This window comes from Fukomys damarensis, unplaced genomic scaffold (genome assembly GCF_012274545.1).
Source record: "Fukomys damarensis isolate Sample0158 unplaced genomic scaffold, DMR_v1.0_HiC HiC_scaffold_8, whole genome shotgun sequence".
NCBI lineage: Eukaryota > Metazoa > Chordata > Mammalia > Rodentia > Bathyergidae > Fukomys > Fukomys damarensis.
The window spans coordinates 1,522,789-1,542,132 of NW_022900920.1; the positions used below are offsets into that span (position 1 = coordinate 1,522,789).

The 19,344-nt window shown below is 37.1% G+C and overlaps 1 protein-coding gene across 5 annotated transcripts in view; it reads left to right on the forward strand.

Annotated features, from left to right (window-relative positions):
• The first annotated feature begins 6 nt into the window (after nt 1–6).
• Nucleotides 7–19,344, forward strand: part of Lcor (ligand dependent nuclear receptor corepressor) — a 139,782-nt gene continuing 120,444 nt past the window's right edge. For 2 of the 5 annotated variants that reach the window (XM_033761305.1, XM_033761306.1), the window contains exon 1: nt 89–741. In XM_033761305.1, coding sequence (XP_033617196.1) covers nt 495–741 — 247 coding nt within the window. In that variant the 5' untranslated portion in view covers nt 89–494. The other 3 variants (XM_010618115.2, XM_010618109.2, XM_033761304.1) reach the window with 3 other exon arrangements.

Sequence of the window (19,344 nt, forward strand, 5' to 3'; positions counted from 1 at the left end):
ACCGTGCCAAGTCGGGTGTCATGGCCGCGGGGGGCGGCGGCGGCCGGGGAGTTCGTCCTCGACGCACGGGTCGGTGTGTGCGTATTTGTGTTCGGTGTGTGCGCGGCGGGGAGGAGGGGTCGCTCTTGTCCGTGCCCGGGTTGGCCGGAGCCTCCGCCGCCTCGCGGAATACGCCTTGTCCGCTCTCGGTCCGGTGGCGTTTCCTCGCTTGTCCGAGGGAGTGTGGACGGGGTCGCCCCGGGAGGAGCCGGGCGGCTGAAGCTGCGCCTCTCACAACAGTGTGTTTTGTCTGTTTTTCTCTCCCAAGGTCCCGTTTCCCTCTGTGCGGCGGCCGGCGGGACCATAAGGGCTTAACTCATATATTTAATCCCCCTCCGAAAAGTAAGTGGCCGGTGTGATGTGTCTGCTCCGCCCGCCGCCCCCAGTCCATCCTTGTGTCTGACTTCTGTCCTCAGCATTGTTATTTCTCCATCTTTGCCTCGGTGCTGCTGCTGATGTGTGGGGAAATGCCCTCTCGTCGTCCTCTGTCCCCCTTGCCCAGTCCTCCGGGAGGCCCAGAATGGCAGCCCCCACCCCCACCCCATGGAGACTGTTCTTGCGAACCAGGTCTTTCCCAACAGAATCCGGGAGGTTCTAGCTGTTCGCTTGGGCCTCCTCATCCCCTCCTTCCCGACGGGGTTTCGTTGGAAGGAATTATGCAAATCCTGCTTTCTGGTGTCCATTCAGCGGCAATTTCATGCGGTGAGAAGTTCTCTTTGTTGTGCGAGGGGGAGAACAGACACTGATTTAATAGACATATCTGGGGGGGAGGGTGAAGGGGGTGTGGAGAGGCTCAGTTTGGAAGAATTACAGCACTTGGTTGGCTCAGTCTTTGTGTTTGAGCCTTCTGGCTTGACAGGAGGGTTTGCCCTTTACAATGTCCCACAAGGGATGTTTTCTATAATAGATTAAAAAGCAATACTGAAACTTTAAGCATGTGAAAAATAGGATAACCTTTATTTAGAGAATGTAACCTTTCCTATTTCTGCAGTGCTTTCAGAATGAAAATAAATAATGTGAATTTTTAAAAAAGACTGGAACAACATTAGTACAGCAACAATACTATATCACTTTGGTTGTCCAAAGGTTAAAAGTACATTTAAAAGATCTGTGCTTGTAGAAATAACAAAGGCGCGAATAGGTGATTCTTTTGCGAATGTATGTTAAAATTCTGCCTGTCTAAACAGAGGAAACAGCCTTTTAGCTATCAGCTATCATTTACTGTGTCTCTGCTCGTTTTGTTCTTTCAAATCTATCATACATCTGCTAAAACATTACATTAATTTAAGCACCTCTGAATTATGTGTTTGTCACCATCATATAAAGAATATATAGTCGGAAGTTTTGAGAAACATAAAATTAATTGATTTTCAGAAACATGGGTTGATGTTAAATGCTAAAGTCATTTTGAGGAATACTTAGTTCTTGTATTTGTTTCACTTTTCTTAGTGATTGGTTTTGTTCAGTAGGGCTTTTTACTTTTTAAAAGAAATTGAGAAATATAACCCAGCAGTTTTCTTAAGTTAATGTTGCTCTAGATGATTTTAATGAGTTGTTTATCTTTTAAAAATTATATTTGCTTTCAATTTTTGCCTTCTGCCTCAGGCTTCGTTTTTATAATCAGTCATTGCTAGTATTGGTTATTGCTGCTTGACAAAGTGTTTTATATTTTTGTGAATAATAAAGTCCTATGTAAATATCTCAATTGCATGTCAAAATTAGATTATTTTTCTTGAAGTATTTTAATCTGGTGATCTTTCCTTTCCTCTTCTTTTGTCTCATCTCTTCCTCTTCCTCTTCTTGCTTTTCTTTCTCTCTTTCTCTTTTTTTCTTTTCCTGTTACCCGGGATTGAACTCAGGACCTTGAGTTTGTGAGGCAGGTGTGTTGCCACTGCGCTAAATCCTGGATCCTGCTGATCATTTTTCTTAAAGCATACTTAAAATCCAAATTACTCCCTTCCTGGTAAAGTTCAGGAGGTTTTAGAGTCCAGAGTACAGAGTGGTACTTTAATCTGAGCAGTAATATATATCGATAGTCTCCCAACTCAAATCAATTGGGCCTTATATTTTCTTTTTTATTGTATGTAATTTTGTTCCCAAAGAGGTATGTTCTAAGTAAATCAGTTGTGGTGTTAAGTTTATATTTAAAAGGGCTGGCAGTGATCCTTATACAGTCACAAAAGCAACTGTGTTTACTGCCAAATGTAATAATTGTTTTATTTTAATAGAATTGCTTATGAACTGGTAGAGTATCCTGTTTGATTTTCTTAATACTTTAGAGTTGTTTGGTTCTAAATGATTTAATTTATAGTAGTGTTGGATTAAAAATAAATTTTCAGTTATTTTTCAGTCTAATTTTCCGTGCTACTTTTCTGGGGAACAGAGGAAGGTAGTGGTGATTCCATGACTAAGTTTGGCTGAATTAGATTTACTTCAGGTTGAGTTTCCCTTAATCTGAAGTGTTTGGGATCAGAAGTGCTTCGGATCTCAGAATTTTACAGATTTTAGAATATTTACATAGATTTTACTGATTAAACAACCCTCATCCAAAAATCCGAAATCTGAAATGCTCCAAATTCTCCATTCCAAGCCTTTTTGAGCATTTTGAATTAAAAATATTCACCATATAGTGTGTTCCAACAGTGATTATGATCAAGATGGATACTTGGTTACCAGGTGATTATTAAGGGGTCCTCTGGAACTAATAGGATTTGTCCAGATTCCAGGAATATCTAGGTTCTCTCTGCTGCCTGATGTGATGTAACATACTGCTTGCTGATCCTCATCTTTGTTGTATTCTTGAGTTCCTTCCAGTGTGAGGTTTGTGATTTTAGGTTAGCTCTAGCTTGGCTAATAAAAGTCAACGGGATGAATCTCTTGATTTATAGAAAGATGCTTCAAATTACCCCGATTCTCTCGAATGTTCTTGTAGATGGAGCAGTTCTAGGAAGCGTTTGAATATGATGCTAGTTTTTAGCTTTAATGGACCTGCACAGGATGGTCTGCCTTAAATACTTGGAATTGGTTATTTGATGTCTGTGGGAACTTTCCACTTTTGAGTACCTGCCTGATGATCCCTTAGCTGATTTTAGGAATGAAAGGGAGTAGGCTAGTGTTTAGTTCATTTAAATATTTATTAAGCATCTGCCTTCTACCGAGCATATAGTAAGTAAAGATTGGAGAAACTCCCCTAACCTTCAGGAGCTTTTAGTCCTTAGAGAAAATATGCATCCAGTTATTGTACAAGATGAAACATGGCGTTTGGTAGTACAGCCAAATTAGTTGTTTAGCAGTGAAAGAAATCTCTTGAGATGATAATGGCAGGCTTCCGGAAGAAGGTGGCAGATTTTGCTTCATTTTGATAAGCATGGAAAAAGCATTCTATTCATGAGAAATAGCATAAGCAAAAGCAGAAAAGCATGTGTCATCTCTTTAAACTACAATGTATGATTGGGGCATTTTGGTGATAAAGGCTTATAGAAATAGGTTGTAGAATTTTCCAATGCAAGTTAAAAGGAGACTTTTTTTGTTGAGAATTATGTAGTTCAGGCTGACCTTGAACTCAATATATAGGTCAGGTTGGTCTTTAACTCTCAGCAATCCTCCTGCCTCAGCCTTTCCAGTGCTGCACTGAGATTACAAGTGTGCAGCACTACACCCAAGAAGTGGAGACTTTAATCAACTTGTGGTGGCAACGCTGTGCTGTCTTTAGCTGAGGAGAAGAGTGTTTCTTTAAGGATTCAGTTGTGAAACTGCAACAGTGTCAGAAATCACCTTTGATAGGGACAGTAGTATTACCATACGTGACAAAATTCTCTTAAGCACATTTGGTGGTTATGCTTAATGCCACCACACAAAATTTATTTTCAATGTTGCATGAAATTATCAATATATTCTTTCTTTGAATATCTTTAGTATAGGCGAATTTCCATCCTTACATGTTGGATTGGTTTTACATGAGATTGGTTTTCTTCTCTAGCTTGCACACTGGCTCTGAACATTGAGAAGAGGGCTTGATTTGTTTTCATGCACCTCTGAACCTCTCTTTCTTGTCTACCCATCTGCTGTGTGGCATCTGAATTTGTGATACTGAATATATGTGAATAAACAAATCTGTTATCATTTATAGTTTCAAATTAAAAATCTAATATTGCTACTGTACAAATTATCTTTTAATCTGCCTGCAAATTTTTTTCAACTATTTTTATTATTCCACACACTTGTACATATTCTTTTGAGGGTGATTCTGCAGTAAACTCTTAGCTCATTTTATAGCCATCTCTTGCGTGTAGGAAGTATCTTTAAGTATAATGATTCATATCCTTATTTTTTTAAATTGAGCTATAATTTACATGCTATTAAAATTCTTTTTTGTTTGTTTTGGTAATGCTTTGGATAATTAACCTTTCTGAAGTGTACGATTCAGTGGTTTTTAGTTTGCTCACAAAGTTGTGTATATATCACAACTAATTCCCTACCGTTTTTATTACTCAGAAAAAGAAATCCCATACTCATACTCTTCAAGCTTTTGGTAGCCACTGATCTGCTTTCTGTGAATTTGTTTAGTCTGGATATTTCATGTAAATTAATTATATAATATGTGGCCTTTTTTGTCTGGCTTCTTTGACTTAGCATAAGGTTCGTCTAAGTTGTAACATATCCCAGCAATTTTATTGTTTAGTGGCTAATATCGAATTGTGTGCACAATATCAGATTATATGTTTCTATACATTAGTTCTTGGGCATTTAGGTTTCCACTTTTTGGCTATTTTGAATAATGCTAAGAACATTTGTATACAAATTTTTATGTGGATGTTTATTTTTAGTTCTCTTATACTGAGGACAGAATTGCTGGGTCATATGGTGACTTCAAGCATTTTGAGGAACTGCTAAACTGTTCCAGGGTGCTTTTAGCATTTTGCATTCCTGTCATTATTGTCTTTCACATCTTCTCTGTGTGCCCCCTCACTCTTGCCTATCCTAGTGGATATGAATTGGTATCTCATTTTGGTTTTGATTTCTAGTTCCCTAATAATTAAAAATGTTGAACATCTTTTCATGTGCTTATTTTGGCATTTGTGTATCTTCATTGGAGAAAAGTATTCAGATCTCTTGCCCAGTATTTGGTTGTGTTTTTTTTTTTTTTTTTGAGACAGGGTCTCACTATGTAATTCAAGCCAGTCTTGAACTATGTAGCCCAGGTTAGCCTTGAAGTCACAGCAATCCCCCTGTCTCAGCCTGCTGTGTGCTGGGAATACAGGCCTGTGCCTGGCTTCATTTTGTTTTGTTTTTTTAATTGAGTTGTGGAATTCTTCATAACATTTTCTTTCCCCCAGTACTTGGAGTCAAACTTGACCTTGCACTTGCCAGGCAGGCATGGTGCCACTGAGCTACATCTCTGGCCCCCAACTTGTAGAGGATATTCTAAACAATACCAATATTTTTTGTTTGTGTTTGTTTTTTTGAGACTGGTCCTTACTATGTAGTTCAGGCTGGCCTTGAACTCTGTGTATCCCAGGCTGTCCTTGAACTTGGTGTGATTCTCCTGTCTCTGCCTCCCTAGTGCTGAAATTGTACCATTATACCTGGTAAATACCAGTATTTTTGAAAATTAAGATTACATTTTTTGTTGTATTTTATTAAAACAGAAGTCTGATAAGTTACACAATTAATGGCAAGTTATTGTAAGATTTTGTTTTCTATACTGTTTTCAGAGTTGTTTTAACTGTTATTTCAATTTCTCTGGTATTTGTATTGGTTAGGTTTGATCTGTCATGAGGTATCAGGTATAATGTCATAGGGATGAGATTGAGCATCCTATGAGATAGGTAGCAGAATTAATTTGAGAATCCAAATCTTTTGCTTAATGGCTTCTTAGGGGTAAGTTAGTATGTAGCAATGATGGACAACATCTGATGATTTTAGTTTATAAATAATAATTTTATTGAATTCATTATGCAAGCCAATGAAGTTAAAGATATAAAATTGGTATTTGTTGTAAGTGTGCTTAATAAAATTGTCATTCAGGGTAAAAGAAGGATCCAATTTTCTGTAATAAGCAGTTTTGAATTGTAGAATAAAGGCTACTAAGAAATGGCAAGGCTATGGTGTGAAATTTTGCTGTGGCCAGTCTCTGGTTTCTGTGACTCAAGAATAAAAGTACATATATTTTTATTTTTGTTTTTTTTTTTTTTTTTGTTTTTTTTTTTTCTTTTGGTTTTTTGAGACAGGGTCTCACTGTGTAGTTGAAACTGAACTGGAACTCACTATGTAGCCAAGGTTGGTCTCGAACTCACAGCAATCCTCCTGCCTCAGCCTCCCTAGTGCTGGGGATTACAGGTGTTCACCACCGTGCCCGGCTAAAAGTACATATAAACGGGCTGGGGATTTAGCTCAGTGGTTTCATCTCCTGCCTTGCAAGCACAAGGGCCCAAATTTGATCCTGGTGCCATAAAAAAAGAAAAAAAAAGAAAAACTACTTATAAACAATGATAGTAAGGATACTATTGCTGTTGTATTTGATTGGATTATAAAATAAGCAACATACTTTCCTTTTTTCTTTCTTTATTTTGTTACCGGGGATCGAACTTGGGTCCTTGCACTAGCAAGGCAGGCAGTGGAACCACTGAGCTAAATCCCCAGCCCTAAGTAACATACTTTAAAACTGGATGCTGAAAAGATTTTCAGATGGCAGCATATATGGGATCTTCAGATAGATATTTGGTCCATAAATGCAGCCTAGGATTATGCCAGGAATGGTGAGGTTTTAGATGATACAGCTTCTCATTTTTCTTTTGTACCTCCTTAGTCTTTTAAAAAAGTTTATATTTCTTTTTGTGAATGTGAAAGTTTTTTTTTTCTTGAAATAGACTATAGTAAGGATGAGAAGGATACATCTTACATATATACATATATATTGTGGATGACTATAACAAATTTGATCAGATTAATGGTTTTCAACTTTTTGGTTACTGATATACAGACAAAAGCTGCTTGGCATGTTTCTTGGCAAGAAGGGAGTACAGTTGGCCCACCATATTTGTGGATTCTACATGTGAATTCAACTGACTACCAATGAAAAATATTTGAAGACAAATTTGTAATAAATTCATATTGACTTTTTTTTTTTTTAGACAGGGTCTCATTATGTAGTTGAGACTGACCTGGAACTCACTATGTAGCCCATCCTGGTCTCGAACTCAGTGATCCTCCTGCCTTAGCCTCCTGAATGCTGTGATTATAGGCCTTGACTTTTTAATTATTTCCTATGCAGTAATTATTTATATAGTATGTACACTGTATTAAATATTATAGGTAATCTAGAGTTAATTTAGAGGAACACCCATTTCATGTATGGGACTTAATCATCCTCAGGTTTGGTATCTGAAAAGGTCTTGGAAACAATCCTCCACAGATACCAAGGGATGACTTTATCATACTTTGCATGTCATATTTTGATGCTGTATTAATTACATAAAACTGTTATATTTTAAGGTAATATTATTAATATTAAATATCCCTCCTTTTTCCTTTTAGTCATTTCTTCCTGAAATTAGTCTTTCATTGATAATGTCTTATATGGATTTTGAGAGATGGCTGTAATTTATTTTTCACATATTTTAGGGATAAACATGTAATATGATATAGATAAATAACAGGTTGCATGTAATGAGACTTGAGTGGTTTACCTAGTTTGTTACTTCTTACTCCTCATATTTAATTATGGAAATCTAGCCTGTCTGGGAATCACAAATAAATTGTTCTATTTCTGGATCTACATCAGATTTAAAAGCTGCAAGGTTGGTTTTTTTGTTTGTTTGTTTTTTATTTAGGTAGAGTCATTGCTGTGTGGTTCAGACTAGCCTTAAACTGTCTGTGTAGCCCAGGCTGGCCTGGAACTCATGGCAATCCTCCTGCATCAGCCTCCCAAGTGCTGGACTTACAGGTCCACACCCAGAGATAATTTAAAAATTATTTATACTGGGCATTATGGCACATGCTTGTAATCACAGCACTCTGGGAGGATGAGGCAAATTTGAGCCCATCCCAGGCAGTTTAGTGAGTTAGCAAGACCCTGTCTCAAAATGAAAAAATAATTTATTTTTTTGAACAGGGCCTTGCTGTTCAGGAGGGTCTTACACTCACAGCAGTCTTGCTTCTATCTCCTGAGTGCTAGGATTACAAGCACATGCTGCCACGCCTGGCAAGATTTTCATTATTAACCCACTCGAAAATGGTACTTAAATTACCTGTCATCCAATAATGTTGCATGTCAGGCAATCACAGAAGTCTTAGTGACAAGCTGGGCGTGATGACACATGCTTGTCATCCCAGCACTCGGGAGGCAGTGGAAGGAGAATTGCCATGAATTTGAGACCAGCTTGTGCTACATAGTTCAAGGTCAGCCTGAGTTACATAGCGAGACACCCCCCCACCAAAAAAAATCTTAGTGACAGATAAGTGTAGCAGTTATTAAAATCATCAGTCTGGGGTTCAGACCAGCTGGGATGAACTTGGTCATGTAGTCCTAGCTGTGTTTGCTGGTCACCTTTGCTAAATTTGACTGGCCTTGCTGCATGTCTAGGGTGAATTGATCAATGTAGGTTAACCTAAGTTGGGGTTGCTCCCATTGCACCTATACTCTGTCCCATATTTCCAACAATCTGCTTGATAATTTGGACCTATATGTATGGCACCAAAGTAGGAAGAAATGTACAAAGTGGAAATAAACACTCATTTATGGTTTTATTTGTATAATATCTGCTAATATCTCATCAGTTAGAACAAATTACATTGTTGAGCCTACAGCCATGGTGGTAGGGTAGTATAAAGTTGCATGGCAAAGGACTTAGATATATATGGAGGGATGAAGAATATTTGGGATCATTTACAATTAATGTTAGGAAGCAACAGGTGTCATTTGTTCATATTCATGACAGTGGGTATTTGTCAAGCACCTGTTTTGCACTTAACATTTCTCTCATTTAATATATACAGTAAACCTGGAAAGAGTATGGTATCCTTTTTTTTTTGTTTGTGAAGGAACAGAGATTTAGAAGGAGTGAATAATTCACAAATGTAGCAGAACTGGTGATTTCAATCTGGGACTTCGGACTTCAGAATCTGAATGCTCCCATCTAATTTTAGTTACATAAATCGTGTTTTTAAAAAGTTCCCCCCTATTTGGGGGAGAAATGTGTCTCAGTGTTTCTTTTATACTGAATGTATTGGTTTGCCCTTCCAGGATCTTTTCTTTTTGTGGTAGTTGATGGACAGGCTGCTTCCATGATTGATTTAGCTAACAGGAATTGTGCTGCTATAAACATGGGCATGCATGTATCACTGTAATATCATATCTTTATCTCTTTCAGGAAGATAAATACAGAGGGTCTAGTTTGAGTTTTCTTGAGGCCTCTACATACTGACTTTCCAAAATAGTTGTACTGGTTTATATTCCCACCAACAATGTGGAAGGGTTCCTTTTCCCCTGCAGCTTCGCCAGCATTTGTTAGTATTTAATTTCTCGGTGATGACCATTCTTCCTGGAGTAAGAATTTTAGTGTTGTTTTAATTTGTGTTTCTCTAATAGCTAGTGGTGTTGAACATTTCCTCATGTATTTATTGGCCATTTGTACTACTTCCACAGACCAATAGGTATAAATTGGACATGGGTAGCCCCTGAAGAAGGAAAAGGTTGTTGAGGTAAGAGGGGTTTTGTTTTTATTTTCCTTTTTTTGGTGGGGAGGATGTTGAGACTGACCTGGAACTCACTATATAATGTAACCCAGGCTGGTCTCTAACTCACAGCAATCCTCCTGCCTCAGCCTCCCCAGTGCTGGGATTATACGCGTGTGCCACCATGCCCGGCTATATTTTTGTTTTCCTTTTGACTTCCTGAAGATGATTAGAACCCAAGGCTTTGTGCATTGTAGATGAGTGCTTTACCAGTCTGAGCCATATTCCTAGTCTGAGAGCTTTTAGAGGTATGTGAATATTAAATGTTGATCCTGTTTCTCAGTATCCAGGGATATAATGATATAAAGGATGATACTGTAACTAATTTATTCACAGTGGTGATCATGATGAGAAAGATCATTTCGGGATAACTTTACTCTGGCCAATATTTTAGTGATTAATCCTGCCATAGCTTTTGAGGATAATGCTGAAATGGAGTGTCATTAAGGGTGGAAAAACTATGGGTGTTTTCTTTTTAGATATGGATACTTAGGTCTTTATAACTCTTGACAGTTTATGTTGCTTATATTCTGCTGGTACAAGGTCACAGATCTATAGTTTAATGAGTATGAATTTGTACCTTTTAGGTTCTAGAACCTTGCGAGACAGATAATCTGGTGAACAGGGATTGGACAAAGATACAGATTATTTTTTACTGGCCTTTCCTATCTCTGCCTGATTTGAGAAAATAACAAAAAAGTGAGGCCCTGTTTTCAGATAAATGGCACTTTGCAGAATTTTGTAGTTATCTCTTAGGACTTTATAGCAAATGACACAGCTCAGATTATGTCAAAAAGATCATTTTGTTGGTTGATGAAGTAGGAAGTTCAGAAAGTAAACTAGGTCATGACATGAGATCCAAGATTTGATGTCATTAGGGTTGTTTCCTTATCTCTACCACTACACATTCCTTTCCTCTTTTTACCTTTTTGACAAGTATCATAGTAAAGATTGTGAGTGGCAGAGCTCTAGACGTATATCATCCTTCAAGTTCACAATGCCAGAGACTTGTCCTGTTCTCTGTAGTACTAGCCGAATTAAAGGGATGGAAGGACTTAACTAACTGTTGAGGTTTGGATCGCGTGGCTTATCCTGGCCGGTGGAATGTGAGTCTCTGATTTTACCAGTGAAAGTTACTTACTTTTAGAGAGAAGCTTAAGATCAGTCCACTCAAAAAGTTTGAAGAAAGACTGATTTCCTCAGGCTGGGTACGTTGTCATACATTTGTAGGGAGCATGAAGCAGAGATCACTGAACCCACAAGTTAGAGACCAGCCTGGCAACATAGGAAGTTCCATCTAAAAGAAAAAGTCTTACAAAGAAAATTAGAGAAATTAGTACAGATTTCTGCAAAAATTTGTATGCATTCAGATAAGAATCTAGGTCTAGGTCTTTTGAGGAATTGACTGTTGTGGACTATGTTAAGAGTGGCATTCTAGGGCTAGCCTATAGCTCCGTGGTGGAGTGCTTGCTTAGTGTGCTCTACGGTCCCAGGTTCAATCCCCAGCCCTACAAAATCCCCCAAAAAAGAAAGAGTGGAATTTTACCCCCCCAAAAGATGTCCTAATCTTCAGTACCTCTTGTGACCTTACTTGGAGATACAGTATAGGATATTTGTGGCTGTGATTCAATTATGATGAAATCATATTAGTTTAGAGCAGGCCCTAATCCATAATTTGTGGCTTTATAAGAAGATGGAAATTTAAAAATAGACACTGAGGGAAGGTGGAGGCAGAGATTGGAGTGCAGTTAGACTGCCACAAACCAAGAAATGCCAGGGATTTCTGGTAAACACTACAATCTAAAAACATGTAAAGGATGATTTTTCCCTAGAGCCTTTGGAGAGAATGGTCCTGCCAGAACCTTGATTTCTGATTTATAGTCTCCAGAATTACAAGAGAATATATTTATGTTTATAGGCACCTAGTTTGTAGCAGTGTGTTAAAACAGTACTAGGAAATTAATACAGACTATATTTGATAATACTAAAATAAATTTTAGAGACTGTGTCTTGCTGTGTTGTTCAATCTGGTCTTGAACTCACTATATAGACTCTTACACTTTAGCCTCCCAAGTCCTGGGATTACAGGTGTTCACCACCACTCCCAGCTCAAATACTAAAATTTAATTTCTTATTCAGCCCATCCTTTTGAAATGAGTTTTCCCATAGATATCTTTTACATTTTAAATATTTTATGGGGGATTGCAATACCCTTGAAATTTATGGGTTTGACATTTAAAATATAGATTATTCGGTTAAAATTTCCTCTCCATACCAATGTGGCTTATTATTTTGTGACTGATTTTTATTTAGTGGACTCCACACCTCAGAGTCATCAGTTACAGTTGGGCTGAAGCCATATGCCTACTTTGATGAAATTATTTCTCAGTGTGTTTGATTCCCAAGTAATACAGTTCCATGTAGAATGAGAACTAACAGGAGAAATACCCACAGTAAATATATTCCTGCAGCTTGAATATAAAAGAATATGTCTTTTGAGAAACTGGATGCCAAGGTGGAGTCGGTTAGTATTTTGGTGAAACTAAGTAAAAACTTAATAGTAGCTTGACCAATATTTCTAGGCTCTTGTTCATTTTCTACAAATTGAAAAATTGGGTAACATCTTTTAAGGTTAGCTGAACTTTGACAATGTCTTGTGTATGACATTCTGCTTCCTAATTTATAGAAAGTGGATATTACCTATAGATACTGAAGTCTTACTCAGACTTTTCTGGTATGTTTTTGAGGAACTTAAGCTATTACTGAAAAAATAGAGTAGAGGGACCTATGCAAGTGCTTATATATGATATGTAAATACCCTCAAAAATCACTAAAATGAAATAGGAATAATAAATGTCATGTTTTAAACCATTAATGATAAATGAAATAATTTTTTTTTCTTTTTCTTTGTTTTTTTGGTACCAGGGATTGAACTCGGGTTCTTGGGCTTGTAAGGCAGGCGGCAGAACCAATGAGCTAAATCCCCGGTCTTTAATGGTATATTTTCAAATCAGAACACAAAATTACATTTTTAAAGCATATAATGAAGTCTTGCTTTTGTCCATGTCCTAACTATAGTTTTGGGCTGGGGCTTTAGCTCAGTAGTGCCACCACCTACCTGCCTTGCAAGTACAAGCCCCCGCCACCAAAAGAAAGAAAAAAAACCGAAAGAAAGAAAGAAAAAAAAAATTCATAGGAGGTAGACTTACGATTTTTGGGCCAGGGATTTAGCTCAGTGGTACTGCACCTGCCTTGCAGGCCGCAAGGTCCTGAGTTCTATCCCGGGTACCAAAACAAAACCAAACCAACTACTCTAGTTTCACCTTTCTTTTATAACCATTTTTATTATGTATTCAGTGTTTACTTAGAAAAGTGGGTATTAATGCTTTCTTGCACATAGTGACTGTATAGGGAATAATCTTGTTCTATGCTGTCCCTTGATTTTCTCACTTAATAGCTTTCTTTTTTCACCTTAATTTTTTTTTTTTTTAACTTTAAGACAGTTTTATAACCCAGGCAGGGCTCGAACATTTAATCCTTCTGCCTCAGCCTCCCAGAGTGCTGGGGTTATAGGCATGCATCATCACACTTGGCTTCCTAAGTAGTATTTTCTACATTAGTATTTGGAATATTCTCATTCTTTTTCAGATTATATTTGAAATATATAAATTATGTAATTATATAAAATGTGTTATTGTATGGGTGTATGATACATAACTAGGTTTTTTTTTTTTTTTTTTTTTTTTTTTTTTTTTTTTTTTTTTTTTTTTTTTTTTTTTTTTTTTTTTTTTTTTTTTTTTGAGACAGGGTCTTACTATGTACTTGAGACTGACCTGGAACTCACTATGTAGCCCAGGCTAGAACTCACAGGGATCCTCCTGCCTCAGCCTCCCAAGTGCTGGGGTTACAGGCGTGTGCCACCAAGCCCAGCTAACTAGGTGGTTATTTTATTTTTTATTTTAAAAAATTATTTTTTGGTACCAGGGTATCAAACTCAGGACCTTGCACTTGAGAGGCAGGAGGTGAACCACTGAGCTAAATCCCCAGCCCTAGGTGATTATTTTAATGACTAGGTGAGTTATTTTCATAACTGTGTACAGTACTTGTGAATAATATATGTAAATTATTTTCTGTGTGTGCTAGTATCTCATCTGTAGGATACATTATCAGGAATGAGATTACTCGGTTAAAGGGTAAATATAGTTGTAATTTTGCTAGGTATTGCCTTACTCACCTTAACTTTCATTCTATCTGTCATTGTAGGAGAAAACGTGTAGAAGCTTGTATCCCCGTAGCCTTACCAATGCAGTTGTATCTGAGTCATGGAAATTTGCAAATTTAACAGGTTAAAAAATTTTTCACTGTAATTCCATTAGCATTTTATGAGTGAAATAGGACATTTTATTTTCAAGGACATCTATTGTTACTGTTTTTGTTTTTATTTGCAGAACAGAAATTGAACCTAGGGATTTTGTACATCCCTGGCCCTTTATGTATTTTTAAATTTCAAAGCAGGGTCTCTTGATTTGCTATCCCTCTGCCTCAGCCTCCCAGAGTACTGGAATTAAAGGCATTGCCATCATACCTGATCTATATTTCTTCTTAAATTGACTTTCTGTAGTTATATTTATGATACCTTGCCAATAATGAACATTTTAATAGAGGAGAAAAGAAAGGAGATGATTGTTACTAGAAAGATTTCTGGATACTCTTCATTGATTGCATGAATTTTCTTACAGTAAAATTTACTCTGAAAGTTAATTAGGAAGTCTGAAGCTTGTGTTTGTTGTAGCATGATCATTGAGGTTAGTTGAACTCCCACCTTTTTCAAGATTGGAGCCAGGTGTGATAGTGCACACCTATAATGCCAGCATTGGGGAATTGAGGCAGGAGGATCCGTTGTAGTTATTTCAAGGCCAATTTGAACTACACTGGGAGGCTCTGTCTCAAAAATAAAAAACAAACAAAAAAAAAAACAACAAAGTATAAGTAGTTGTTAGCCAGGTGTGGTGGCACACCTCTAACCCCAGTAGCCTGGGAGACAGAGGTGGGATGGATTGTAAATTTGAGCAATTTGGAGATTTAGTGATACCCTGTCTCAAAATAAAAATATTTGAAAAGGGCTCAGGATTTGTCTCAGTTCAAAGGCTCTTTGTTCAGTCCCTACTATTTAAATAACAACGCTTCAGAGCACCTCCCCCCAGTTCATATTTTGCTCAGAGGCCTGATCTTGGGGTTATCCAGTCATTTGGTTGAAGTAGTTACTGTAGTTAGTATAAGTTGATTTCTGTAGGTGTTCCTACTTTCCTTTAGTATTTTCTGTAAATTGCTAGCTTCCTTCTTTCGTGATACTGCTGTTCTTGTCTGTAATTTGCCTGTTATATCTGTTCTTTTCTGGTACTTCATTCTTTATGTGTCAGCATTCTCTTGACTGTTGGAATAGCTGTTCTGGGTTTTTTGGTAGTAAGGTCACTTTGTACATTTACCTTCTAATCTGAAAATCCTGTTCCTGTGCCATTAAATACTATATCACCTTGGCTATAGTTTGTGAACTCTTTAATTTCTTTAGATCTGATATCTGAGAAACTAGAAGCACATAATAAAATACACAACAGAGATGAAAGATAATAATAAATGTGCCAGTTAAGAAGAGCAGAAGAATAAGAGTAGAAACTAATGACACAGAGGTCAATCCTGTGTTCTGAGAGCCAGGTTGACAAGGAAGTAGATACTCAGTGGTGCATAGATACTAATTCGAAATGTTCTTTTTCAAATAGAGGTCTGTTGACATATGATGTATTTTTCAAACAAGGAACAACCCTTGTTTGCTTTGGGGACAGTGTTAGTTTAGATGGCTTGATTAGACTGCATTTTTAATTTATTAATTGAGCCAAATGTTCTGTATACTAGCTTCCAAACCCAAACTGTGTAGGGATATAGTAATGTGCAGAGTAAATTGTTCCAGGTTGCATGACACAGTCTTGTGGGAGAAATAGGGACATTGATTATAGGAAGAACCAGGTGAGAGCTCTGAAAGGAGACATCATTCTCTATATGTGTATAGTTTTGTGGAATGGTCCACAGAGATTGGAGTAACAAATTTAGACTAGTTCCTGAGGAATTAAATTTTAATTCAAGAGCTAAAAGATTAATAGGCATGAACTAATCAGAGAAGGGAACGGAAGGTAGGTAGAAGGGATTCTTCTACACCAGGATATCAACATTTTCACGAGAGGGCTAGACCTCGGTTTCCCTATTAGGGTTCTGGCTTATATGAATAATTTATATTCCCTTATTTAAGCATGCTTTAAAGGAGGTTGAGTTTTGGCTATATTTGTATAACTTTTTTGTATAATGTTTATTATGTATTTTGAGATACATGTGAAAATTGAGGGGCACTGGGTGAATGTATTATTAAAATGTTAGGGGAAGAAAAGATGCAGTTGTCCTTGGGCACTGGATATTTCTGTAAATCCATAGCTGTTCAATTTCTCCTGTTGGAGAACCATGAAGGCATTCTTTAGCAGGCATTCTATCAGTTGTTACTTTGATTCTTTCTGAGATGAATAGTAATTTTTTTAACTTTTTTTTTTTCCAGTGCTAGGGATCGAACTCAGGACCTTGCAGCACAGTGCCACTGAGCTAAATACCCAGCCCTAACTTTTTTTTTTTGGTACTAGGGATTGAACTCAGGACCTTACACTTGCAGGCAGTGGCACCACTGAGTGAAGTCCCTTGCCCTTTTTATTATTGAATAGTAATGTAGTATACAGTTCTTAAGTTTTGACGATATATACATCCCTGAGACCTCCACCACTCAAAATAAGATATAGATAATTTCTAGCCTACTGGGAAGTTTGCTTGTGTCCTTTGCCTGCCAGTTCCCCACTGCCGTAATGACTGACTCCTGTCAATGTTTTGCCTGCATTTCCTGTCAGAGGAATTGGGTGGCATGTATTCTTTTGTGTCTGGCTTCTTTTGCTTAAACATATTAGTTTGTGTATGTTGTTACATTTATTAATGGTTCATTCTCTTTTTGGTATATTTGAACCATGATTCATATAGCACATAGCTTGTCCATTTAAAGTGTAATTGAATGAATCTTTACTATATATAGCACAGAGTTATACAACCATTAACACAGTCAAATTTTGGAGTAGTCAACCCCTAGCTGTAGGGAATTTCTAATTTACATTGTCTCAGTAATTTATTTCATCTCCATAGGTTTGCCTATTCTGGATGTTATTCTTTTATTTTTATTATTACTGAGTAGAATTTATAAGCATACCACAATTTGTTTATCTGTTCTATTGCTCATGGACATTTGGTTTGTCTGAGGTTATAATAAATAAGGCTGCTATAAACACTTTTGTATGATTCTTTTTTGGAGACAGAGTCTCTTACTGTGCAATTCAGGCCTGCCTTGAACTCACTGTGTGGCTCAGGTTGGCCTTGAAGTCAACCATCTGCCTCAGCCTCTCATGTGCTGGTATTACAAGTGTGCGCCACCATGTTCAGCTTTTTTGTGGACATTTTTTAACTTGGGTAAATACCTAGAAGTGAAATTACTGAGTCATAGGACAGAGTTAGATAATGTTTCTAACTTTATAAGAACTGTAAAACAGTTCTTCAAAGAGATTAAACTACTACTCTACATTCCCACCAATAGAATATAATAGATCAACTACTTATAGCCTTACATATAATAATGTTTGGTAATCTTATCTAATTTCAATATTCTAGTGATTGTGAAAAGTATGCCATGGTAGTTTTATTTTAACTTTCTTGATGACTGCTGATGTTTACACTTTTTCATATGCTTATTATGTATGTATGTATGTATGTATGTATGTATGTATTTTTTTTTTTTTTGAGGGGGGTTTGAGACAGGGTCTCACTATGTAATTGAGATTGACCTGGAACTCACTATGTAGCCCAGGCTGGTTTCGAACTCAGCAATCGACCTGCCTCAGCCTCCCAACTGCTGGGATTATAGGCGTGCGCTGCCACGCCTGGCTTCATATGTTTTTTTATTCAAGTCAACTCTTGCCCATTTAAAAAGTTATGTGGTTTTTAAAAAATTGGGTGGTTAATCTTTTTGTTGTTGATTTGTGGAAGTTCTTAGAGGAACTAGATTCCTGACTCTTAGTACATTGTTACTTTTCAAGACTTAGCTTTATAGTATTAGACCCTTTATATTCTAAATTTTATAATCTTGTTTATTTCTTAAGAGTATCCTGCTGGGATTTTAATAAAAATTATATTGTATCTATACATCAATTTAGCAAGCACGGATGTCCTAGTATTGAATTTTCTAGCATCTTAGAAGGAGTGATCACTTAAAAACAAAAACAAAAACAAAACCAACCCTCAAATTCTTACTAAAGAATGTGGTAGATCTGGTACAATCATGCATGGGACAGTCATGCATGTGCCACCAGTGGTGCAAGTCACCCAGCAGCAAGACATATGAATTATGAACACATTGTATACTTGTTAAGGGGTGTTTTGTTTAACTCTCTCAGGGAAATTTTCAGATCATAACATTTTTCCAGGGTTTTGTTTTATTTTTGGTGCTGGAAATTGAACTCAGGAACTCATATATGCTTTATGGTTTAGATCTGAATTATCCCTCATATATCAGAGGTGGGGCTTTTGTAATGTGATTTGATCCTGGAACACTATACTTACCAGTGGATTCCACTGATGAGTTAATTCATAGTTTTCTGTGCTGTTGGGAGGTGGGCTTGGTTGGAGGAAGTAGGACACTGGGGACATGCTTTGGAGGCTATAACTTCCTGTCTGGCTTCTCCCTTCTCTCTCTCCTTGGCTGCCATGGGTTGAGCAGTTTTGCTCCACCAAGCTCTTCCACCACGCGATTTCTTCTTGGGAGCCATCTACCAGGGCTGAACTCTTAGAAACTTGAGCCAAAATAAATTTGTTCTTAAAAGTTGTGGGTATTGGGTAGTGTGTCCCAGCAATGAAAAAGCTGACCTAATACATTACATGTTCAGTGTAATACCATTGATCTACCTTCACGGTTTTCTTTCTTTTTTTTTTTTTTTTTTTTTTTATTGAAGTTATTGGTACAATCTAGGTATACAATACAATTACATTCATCATTGGGATTCTGTACCTTTACATAATAGGTCTTGATTCTCATTTTTCCCCTTGTCCCTGCACTCCTTCACCCCCTCCTCCCCTCCCCATTTACAAACACTTTGTTTCTCATATTTTTTTCCTCTCCCTTATTATCTTTCCCCCACCCTTCCCACTTTCCTTACACCTTTAGCCCTTTACTTCCTATTTCACATTATTAATTATCTCATTAGGATCCTGTGTACTATTATAGTTTTTCACACCAAAGAAACTATTCAGTATTTCAGTTGAAGAAATCTCTGTATGAACATTAAAAATAGGGAATCCTAAAATAAAACTAAAACGGAAAGTAAAAGAGAAAAGGCAATGATGTAACATCAAAATAATCCTTAATTCTGGAGATGAAAATGGTCCCTGAACATATTTAAATTGCTTCTCGCTCTTATAGTCTTATCTTATTCTTTTTTTCAT